This window comes from Lactuca virosa, chromosome 7 (assembly GCF_052849685.1).
Source record: "Lactuca virosa cultivar CGN04683 chromosome 7, Lactuca_virosa_CGN04683_v6, whole genome shotgun sequence".
Classification (NCBI taxonomy): Eukaryota; Viridiplantae; Streptophyta; class Magnoliopsida; order Asterales; family Asteraceae; genus Lactuca; species Lactuca virosa.
Genome location: NC_136432.1, coordinates 87743575 through 87754589, shown reverse-complemented (window position 1 = coordinate 87754589; position 11015 = coordinate 87743575). Strand labels below are relative to the sequence as shown.

The 11015-nt window shown below is 33.8% G+C and overlaps 1 protein-coding gene across 1 annotated transcript; it reads right to left on the bottom strand.

Annotated features, from left to right (window-relative positions):
* Window positions 1-2101: 2101 nt before the first annotated feature.
* On the bottom strand, window positions 2102-3034 carry LOC145125596 (uncharacterized). The gene is made up of 2 exons (XM_079061035.1): window positions 2694-3034; window positions 2102-2584 (listed from the first exon to the last, which is right to left on the bottom strand). Exons 1-2 carry the CDS (start codon window positions 2860-2862, stop codon window positions 2337-2339), a joined length of 417 nt encoding a protein of 138 aa, XP_078917161.1. The 5' UTR covers window positions 2863-3034; the 3' UTR covers window positions 2102-2336.
* Between the last annotated feature and the right edge of the window lie 7981 nt (window positions 3035-11015).

Sequence of the window (11015 nt, the reverse complement as noted above, 5' to 3'; positions counted from 1 at the left end):
ACTTATTAAAATTCAAAAGAATACAAGTGCTCAAAAAGTGTATATATATATATATATATATATATATATATATATATATATATATATATATATATATATATATATATATATATATATATATTAGAAAATATATTATACTAATAAATGTTTGAAATTGTATCTAAAATATAACAACTAATTCGATAAAAAAAATTGATGGGATATTTGTAAAAATGTCAATATTATTAATTAGCATTGTGTAATAAAAATAACTTAAAGTATGCCAATTTTTTGGCATTTATTATTACATTATATATAATGAATACATTCCATATATAAATTAGTTTTTTATGTAAATTAAAAAAAAAAAAATTGACATGTAGATTTAATTTAATTCAAATATAACCACCCATAATGCATTTGTCTTATTACAAGTTAGGTATTTCAGTTTTAGTATATATATGAACCATTAATGATGAATAATAAACCAATCACTTTATATAATTAGTTTCTAATTAAACCATCATATTAATGATGAATAATAACTAATATATCTATTTATCGTTATTTGCCATTTATGATTATACTTTGTGTGCAACCCAATAGGCTCACGCAATATTTGTATTGTTAATAATGTGTTTGTGTTGATGATCATATCTCCAACATTAAGGGTATGTGATGTTTTTAGATTGACTAACTCATCCTCTCTCTCTCTCTCTCTCTCTCTCTCTCTCTCTCTCTCTATACCATATATTCATCGAGAGCTGAACCATCAACTTTTAAGTGAGAGACGTCAATCCAATAACATTTACTAAAATTAGGCCAAAAGCAAAACACCCGTTGGTGGGGAATTGTGAATGTCGAAATACTTCTTGGATATATAAGGATATCGGTTCTTTTACATGATATTTAATTATTTTGTATTTTTATACGATTGTTGTCAAATCGGCTCTTGGATAGTTTTGAGGGTGGGGTTGTTTTGTATGAAATGTGGTTAATTAATTTCTCAAAATGAATAGATAGATAGTCATTAATTTGGAGCAAAGCATGAACATCTTGTTTTATTGTGGTTGAACAATATATTTATAAAATCTATTAAAAATGATTTATGATTAGTTTTTTTTTAAATATTTTTTTCGTCTATGGAGTTTCACGCCTAATAAATTTTTCTAAATGGTCCAATAATAAAAACATAAATACTATAACGTACGAAATATGTTAGGTGAAACGTAGATTATGAGTGTGGACCATATAAGACCCCAAAACATTTCACATGCTAATATTACCTACCTACGAAGCCATAGCCACGAAGAGGGGTGCGTTATTAGTATGAACATGACAATGTGTGTTTACCACTATGTACTATATGTTATCTCAATATTTTATATCATTATTAAAAAATAATAAATGAGAGTTGATTCGTCATTCGTACACAATAGTATTTGTCATATACAACAATGATATGTTTTTTTTCATATTGTATACCCTTCTAAAACATAAATTGTTGTTTATGAAAAAAATTTATTAGGGAGCCTTTTTAATAAATAAGCTATAAAAAGGCTACCCCTTAACAGTGACGGACCTTAGTGGGGCATTTGGGGTCCCGGGCCACTGCTCAATTTCCGGCACGCATTGTAAATTATTTATTTATTTATTTTTTTTTGTTTTTTTCTATTAGGTGCACCCGATTGAAGTACGAATAATACCCCTACTAAAACAGTGTGCGTTCGCCACTGCCCCTTAATTCCAGTATATGTTAGCAAGTCAAGCAATGGGTTTATTAATAGGTCCATGAAGTCGAATCATTCTGTTCGTACCCTCCAAAATGAAACAGATTGTTTCTTCACAAACTTGTCTTTATGAACATTAAAAATTGATCTACCCTTTTGTCCAAGAAAGATGGAAGAATTTCTCTTGAGGACAAAATTAAAAATTAAATTAAATGGTAGGGACTTCTTTTGCATATGGCAAAATATATAATCCTTAACCACTTCAACAAAACAACATTTGTGTTGTTTTCCCCCCTATATTTCCCATGCGTCTAACAAGATATAAATATATAAATTGTACCCACATTGGCTACATTCGCATAATATATATTGGCTATAATAATAAATAAAGATAGTGAATTGTCAATTGTTCATACTTGAAAAGCGTACATATAACTTTGCGATAAGATTACTCAATAGATGCACCCTCCAAAATCCCTAATTTACAAAAATCCCCTTTCATTTTTTACAAATGGTACAACACAAAAAAGTAAACACTACGCACAAACTTGTATATTTCACAAAGTATGAAAGGTAAGGGACTAATCTTGTACACTTTACAAAAATCAGGGACTAATGAAATAGAAGTCATGAATAAGCCAATCGTTGAACGCTACGATCTCTGAGAATTCCAGCGTAAAGAGCCATTCTATTGGCAGGCATACTTATTTTCTTTTTACTCCCTTCATCTTTTAACAATGACGAAATAGTGCTCAACTTATTAAAATTCTTACTTTGAAGTCTCTTTCTAAACTCTTCTCCATTGCCACTTGGTTCCATCACATCTTCTGCAAAGTGAACCTTCTTTTTCTTTTTCACCTTCTTCTTCGTCCCACCTACACCAAATCAAAAAAAGGTCAAAATCAAGAAAAGAAAAAGTCAACAGCCTAAGGAATTTTGACCAAATCAAAGTCAAGACGATTTCAAGAAGAAAGAAACACGAACCTATGGAGATGCAGGGTCTTGGGTGGTTGGTGATTGAGAATTTGGTGGCTCCGGCGATGGCGGTGGTGGGCTGTTTCTGGAAGCGGAAGGCGAGGAGGATGACGGTGCCGGAGACGGCGGCCATGGCCGTCGCTAAGACCATTCCGTTTGAAGCAAAGATTGATGACATGACGGGATTTTTGGGTGGTTTTTGCAGAATTTGGAAGATCGGAGAAATGGGTGTGAGAGAAATCGAAAAAAGAAAGAGAAAAGATGGGTTTTGATTAAAGAATTCGCGATGGAAGTTGGAAGTTTGAAGTATAGAAGAATGTGTTAATGGTTGGTTTGTTGGTTCTGGAAAACGAGACTGAGTTTTTAAATAAACAGGGGGAAAATGTGGTTGGTTACTTATTTCTTTAATATAAAAACACAACAATTTTATTTAAACTGATATATAAAATTACAAATTATACAGATAATTAAATTATTTTATGCCAGCTTTTATTACGAAACTATTTTTAAAATCAACATGCGAAAATTTATATCATTAAATAACAAATTTGACTGTTTAAAACAAAAATCGGCTTATTAAGAACACATTACAATATCATATCTATTAGACATGTATTATTAAAGATTAATTTAAAGATAGTTATATAGACTATAGAGTTTGTATATTATTATACTTTTCTTTGAAAATTGTGTGTACAAATGTATTCATTGCGTCATTGGATATCAATAATCATCAACGAATTACAATTTTACATATTTTATATCATGGTATCATACTTCTCTCTCTCTCTCTCTCTCTCTCTCTCTCTCTCTCTCTTATTGCTTGTCGAGAAAGATACGCCATTTTCAATTCTTCTTTTGTTCTCTTTTCTTGACGAACACTCTATCGACCTTTCTCTCTTGTTTCATTCTATATGTGATTTCTCTCAAACGCGTTTTCTACTAATCATGGTTACAGAAACCAAGTTTCATCCCGCTATTACATCATCAAATATTAAATCATTCATCTACGTTACCCTTTAGAAGAAAAATAGTTCATCTCCATCTTGATCTACATTATTCGCTAGTAAGGCAACAACTGTTTATTGTGATGATGCTAGTGTTATTTATTTGGTAGGAAATCTCGCTCAACATCAACTCACCAAGCATATTGTAATAGATATTCAGTTCGTCCGAGAAAATGTTGCAATATGCAAATTCTGAGTTCTTCGTGTTGCTTCTAAATATCAAATTGTTGAAGTCTTTAACAAAGGTCTTTCATGAATTTTGTTCGATGAATTCCACAGCAATCTCAACATTCGTCAACCTCCGACTTCACTTGTGGTGGGACTACTAGACATTTATTATTAAATATTAATTTAGAGATACATATTAGAGTTTGAATCTAATTATACTTCCGTTATTTTACGTTTGAGAATTATGTATATATACACTTACGGGTGATCAATAAACATCAGAGATTTATACATTCTATCCATATCAGACGTCTAGATATTGATTTGATAAGATGTTTTTATTATCTAAACTGATAGATAATACAATGATTTAGGACATGTTCGGCAAAACTAACTGATAGTTGGAAGCTATAGCTTTTATTTATATACGAGTGTTCAACAAAAATAGCTAAAAAATTTTAAAACATGTAAAATTGCATAAATTAACTTATCTAAAAATACATCATTGATTTAAAAAAAAGGTAATTAAGTCAATTTGCAAAATTATGGAAGAGTTTTTTGTTAAACGCTACTTGGTGTAACTTTTGGATTTGGTGTGTTTGTTTTAGCTAAAAGTTGGATGCTTTTAACGATTTTATTTTCGAGTTTTTTTCTTAAAAACTAAAAGTTACAAGCTCCCAAAAGCTGCATACCGATCACGCCCTTACTTTATATGACATTTTTATTACAAAATAAACACTAATGCTCAAAATTATAAATTAATTTGTTAAATTTTGTAAATGAATCCAATAAATAAAAAATAAAAAAATATGTCCGCTCCCGATTCTCAAGAATTGATGTGAGCCTTGCTTCCCATAATGTAATTGCATTGTGTATGGCCCAGCCCATAAAGACCATGCGGACTTGGCGTTCTTGGTCTTTGATTTTATAGGATTTCATTTAATCTTTTGGTGAAAGAAAACAATCTTGCTTTCTCGCTTCAATTTTCATAATTTTCCTTCCGGTGATGTTTTGGTTTGATTTTATAAACATTGATTCAATGTTTTGTTATTTATTAATAATACACAAAAACACTTACAACAAGATTTTGGTCCAAGGAAAATCTACGTTCTTTGTTCCAATAGCTTATTTCTTAGAGATGAGATGTTCTTGTCAATGAGAGATTGATTTGGATTAACATAGAAGAATTCCTTAGTAGGCGAGGAGTCAAAAGTTTATCACTATGGCTGCAAATAATGGGGGTATGTTGTGGATATGAATGACATTGTAGATGAGAATTTGTTTATCATTCGGGATTTGAATTAAGTCTAATTGTAGAGAAATTAAATATGCTCGTGTTTTTCTTTTTATTTATCTTTCTATCAATATAAAAATGTGACAAGTGTTTTAAAATATTATTAATACAAAATTGCAAAAAAGGTCAATGTGATTGTAAAAAATATGTGGTTTTAGTCCAAAATCGTTTAATGGTATATCAGTTGTCTAATTTTGGATCTTTTTAATGATTTTGGTCCCTATCAACTTAAAAATATTATTATACCCCCTATATTTGTTTTTCTTTTTATATTTTGTTATATTTTATGTTAATTGTTTTAATTAATTAAAAATAAAAGAAAGTCCACCCACCTCTCTCTCTCTCTCTCTCTCTCTCTCTCTCTCTCTCTCTCTCTCTCTCTCTCTCTCTCTCTCTCTCTCTCGAACACTTAAGAACATATTTACGAACACAAAACACACATAGTTAATAACATTAACATCTTCATGAACACATCCACTTGTCAGATTTTCTGGTTTTGTTTTCTAATGAGGTATGACCCGGAAATACCTCTATCCTTTCCTGGACATCCCGAACTGGCATGTTCAAAGACACCCGAGCCACTAAAAACCGAACTGGCATAACGAATTTTGAGGAGAAGAAAGAACGAAGAGAAGGTACAAGGTGACGTCTAAACAGTAAATGCAATGTCTCGAAACTATGAGATACAGCCTGTACGAGGATACGTGGTCGAGAGGTCCTGGTACAGCCACAAGACAGCTGTATAACGGTATGAATAGTACGAATGATCGTACATTCGGGCGTTACACCATAAATGCGATAAGATGGCATGTCAAGGACGATCTAAGAAGAGCTTGCCACCTCCCATACCCCTATAAATAGATGTATCGACACCACAAGAAGGTAAGTACACATAATCTACTTCCGACTCTCGTGTATAATCCATCGAATATATAACCTTTCGCTAACTTAACCGTTGGGGAATCAGACAGGATCATTCCCTGGGCGATTGCGTACAGTTTGTTTGTAGTCTTCAGGCCAATCTTGTTCCTCGTGGAAATCGGATCCTAAAGTGAAGGATGGAAGAAGGACCTGATGACACATCAAGTGGCGCAATCCTTGGGACTCTGCAACAAACAGTCGGCACAAGCGCACAGGCGGGAGAAGCAAGTATCGTCGCAAGAATACAAAACCTAGAGGGCCCAGAAGTAACCCCACATGTCACTACTGTGGTAAGACATCAGAACACAGTCGCTGGAAAGTTTGTCAACGACAAGAGAACGAACCTACAAGGCAAAACGGCAGAAGAGGTGGAGTTAGACGAATTTGAAGCATTTCAAAAGTTTTAGAGCCATGAGAAAGTTACAAAGTGAAAAACGACTCCAGAAAGAGAAGGAATGGGATCGAGTTTCGGTCCACACAGAACAAACGGAAGATTCCAGCGAAGAAGAAAAGGAGTCAGACCCTTGCGAAAAAAGATCAAGCAAGGACGAGAAGGATGCAGATCGATTACCCGACGTAGAAAACGCTTATAGAAAACGAGAGAAGCTACCCAAAGTAATAGAGGCAAAACAATACAACCAAGCATTGAAGAGTCTGAACTTTCGCTCTCCTTTTATAGATGACATCAACGAAACGCCTATCCCCAAAGGATTGAAAGGGCCAAGGGTGCCGCCTTACGATGGTACTGGAGACCCAGACGATCATATATCTAATTTCCAATGGGCGATAAAGATGATACTGATGGACCAAAAATTATGGAGCTTATACTTCGCAGGAACCTTGGATGGATCTGCTCGATATTGGCTTGCCAGCTTGCCACCTCGAAGTATTGGGAGCTTCAAAGAGTTATGTCAAAAATTCTGTAACAACTTCATACAACAACGAAGGTTCCAACAACAGGCACATGCAACATTTGCCTGTCCACAGCGCGAGGGAGAATCGAACAAAGCATATTTTAAAAGATTTAATGAGATTAGTAGAAAGATGCCAACCCGAAATGACCTTATGATCATAACGACGTTCACCCATGGGCTTCTAGAAGGGGAGTTGTTTCGAAAGCTGGTAGGACGAGAGTGGGCTAATACAGAAGAAATGATACGAAAATTCAATCGGTTCCTGAGACAAGAGGCTAAAAGCGCCGAAAAAGGAAGAACGGAAGGAAAGGTCAGGGCGGGAAAAGCAAAAAAGGAAGAGTGAAATACAACATACTCGTCCCAGCCAAACGAACTACCCCGCCACTACAAGAAAAGGCCATACCAGAGCGAGGGGAGAAGGCGGAATGATCGTTACCAGCCATACCGACATGAAGCATACGAAACCTATACTCCACGAAGCCCGAGTAGGCACAACCCAGATAAAACAGAAAGTATCCTCGAGACCCGAACAGGTACTGCGACTTTCACAAAAAGTTGGTGCTGGGTTTTGTATACTACAACATCCTATGGTGCACATACAACCCTAAATGCTTTGGATCTATGTTTTCTCTAATTATACATGCAATATTGTTTCCAAAGCATTAAGCCTATAACTAGCATGCAATTGACATAAATAACATAAAATACTAGTTAGGAGTTTACCTCTTTATGTAGCTTGTAAAACTTGTTGTATTTTGCCTTTAAGAACTTAGTGCCCCAAGTGTGACACCTCAAATGGTTCACAATACACCTTAGACAAAGGATGACTTTTGAGAGAGTTTCTTGCATACAAATCGGCTCATGAACTCCAAGATCATGTAGTGGTCGATTTTAGGTCATGGGAAATCATATATATAGTTGTAGAATTCTAAAGGTCATGGTAAACCCTAATTCATACCCTTGGGCATATTATCCATGATCCATGAATCAAGTGGGCTAACTCTTTATGGATTCTTCCAAAAACTTAGTTCATCATGTATCATAAGCCCAAACTGTATATATATGTGACTAACTTACACAATTAGTCCCCATTGATTTAATTAGTCTCTTTTGATCACTAAATTAATTTCAAATTAATTATTGATCGATACTAATTAAATCATATGATTTCATATTAATATATTAGAACTTATAATATATTAATAAATCATAAATAACCTTTTCTCAAAAGTCCATCCATCAAATTGTCGTGGCGATATGCAACCCAAATGGACCATGCTACTCTCGGGTCAAGTACATACCAATTATATTTATGGGCTTAGACACCTAATCCAACAGTCTCCCACTTGGATAAGTCTAATAACTATTATTGCAAGTACGAATCCACAACTCGACTAGCAATCGTAGCTCTTAAAAGCCGTTGTCGAACTCTGACCTAGTCAATGACGCGTCCATTAGATAAGGGATCATATATTCCTCCATTCTAGATATCGTATGGACTGAGACATGGATTATAATCATTCTCTCTGTCCATCTGTTGTTTCCCGATTTCCGATTTATGACGACCGACTAATTGAACAAATCAAATCAGTCCAGGCTTGGCCAAGCACTTAGGTTTTTCATCACTAAATCATCAAGGGGCCCACATATATCGGTTTTATCCCTCTAAGGGTAGAGGGAATTGATAAAATTCGACTCAAATGCTTGCTTGTACTTACTCATTAAATCACACACAACGATATGTTTTATGACACCAAGTTACTGGTGCGTTTACATATGTCAATGTGCAACCGACTTGTAAATTACAACTCACATGTATTGGTTTCAAGAATGTAAGATATTATCGTCTCATGATCACTCGTTATACAATCCATGAAGTGATACAAATGAGCGTGGGTTGAATTCAATACTCAAATCTTAATACAGGAGTACTCATGAATACTGCAACAAACTTGTGCTATGTCTAACACCTTAGACAATCCTACAGACCCATTCATGACAGTATTGCCTCAATACCTACTTCCAAAGTATGATCGACTGTGGATGGTTTGAATAACCTAGTTATTCGGGAAGTCAAAACATGCAAAGTGAAGCACAAGAATAATACTAATCCTTTATGGCCCCAAAACTTTTGAGTGTAAATAAAACACATTTTATCTAATCGCCATATTGATTACTCATTATTCATTGTATAATGTTTCGAATAATCAACTTAATACTTGAATTAAAACAATAGTTATCCCATGCTCCAAGCATGCACACTATGTTTGCCTATGGTCCTTTCTTTGTGAAATAGATCAATTGACAATATTTCAATGATGCTCATTTCACAATTCCAAATCCTTATGATAAATGTAAGAATACCAAATTCTTGCCATTTACTGAAATCTGTTAGATTCTAAACTTATATGCAATGATCCTCTTGTAATTACTATGCACAAAAGTCACAAAGACTTGGCAACAGACATTACAAAGTATTCCAATGGAGAGCAATTCCATCGAAACGAAGTCTCACATTCAAAGTACATTCCTTTGAACATCCTTCTTGCATTAAGTTTTCTAATCTTACACAGATTTAAAGAATAACTTCCACTTATGGAAACTTTTCCATATTCCCATTTTGACTATTACTTCTGAACAAGAGTTACCTATTCTTAGAGTATATCAATATGGTCCTTCCAAAATTCAAAATATACTTCCAACTGTCCATAAGCAACCAATCTTTGGCGAACCTTGTGCTTAACAGTTGTTTAACCAATTTAGTCATATCTGGTTCTATTCCTTTTTCCCTCTTAATACCCTAGGCATTTGGAAAAATTAGAACACGAGAATATTATAGCATATGCAATCGATCCTATACCCGAAGCATATGGGACACGATTCATAATGTCTTACATAAAGACATGAGTCTTTTGCTATAATATCTCTATTTTCCATGTTCTCACAATTCGAACTATGAAGAGGGATGCCGTAATCATAATCGAATTTGAGAACGCAATTTACATTTTCATATATATAGAATTTCCTTATGTTGAACCATTCCAAAATAGCATTCATATATATATATATATATATATATATATATATATATATATATATATATATATATATATGCTTGACTAAGTTTGATTAAAATCTCAATCTAAGCTTTTAGATTTGAAATGAAGTATAAATTCATCTCCTTTAATTATAGCAAAACAACTTTTCAAAGCCTGCAACTTTGCAAATTGAAACTTTTGTTTTCTATAATTAACATTGCTAACTTGCAACACTTACCATAATAATTATGCTCCCACTAGCATGATAATTATTATCTTACTAGCATAACACTTATGCTCCCACTAGCTTTGACATGTACTCATAAATCAGCTGGACTTCTAGAAATCAATACTTATTGACTTTCTTATCAAAGTTCAGATTTATGATACGAGACGCTTCGATAAGACTTTATCTAGGCTTCTCAAACTCATACACCTTTCCTTAGAAAGCTCACATGTGTGTCTAAACAATTTTAGAACTTACAACAATAAGTCTCAAATGTTTAGACCTTTGTCATTTCTCACAATTCGAATTATGAAGAGGGATGTCGTAATCATAACCGAATTTGAGAATGCAAATATCACAATTGCTATCTCCTTAAAATCTACTTAGTGAAAGCGTTTCCTCACAATCATTTTCATGAATTGGAGAGAAACCTTATGACACTTAGATTTTATGGTGTATGTGTTCCTACCCATGTGAATTTGTCATAACCATAATTACAAGACAAGGTTAGTGACAAATCCAAACCCATATGGACTGAACTTGTTCAATCTTAATTTCTTGTCACCTGGCAGCACAAGGGCCTACCATTGCTTCCAGGTTGTTATGCAAACAATTGAGAACTCATAGAACTCACATGCGCAGTCAACTGGAATGGGCACAAAAAACAAGAATATGTCAACACGATAGGTTACAAACCTCAAGTCTTGTGCTAGTGATTAACAATAGGTTTACTCTTGATTAGTTCTTGAAGCTATTCAAGATC

Excerpts from the sequence above, each read along its gene's own strand:
- LOC145125596 (XM_079061035.1), bottom strand. The coding sequence starts at position 2,862 with ATGTCATCAATCTTTGCTTCAAACGGAATGGTCTTAGCGACGGCCATG. Across the intron at positions 2,585-2,693 it reads AAGACCCTGCATCTCCATAG|GTGGGACGAAGAAGAAGGTG; the intron begins GTTCGTGTTTCT and ends GATTTGGTGTAG.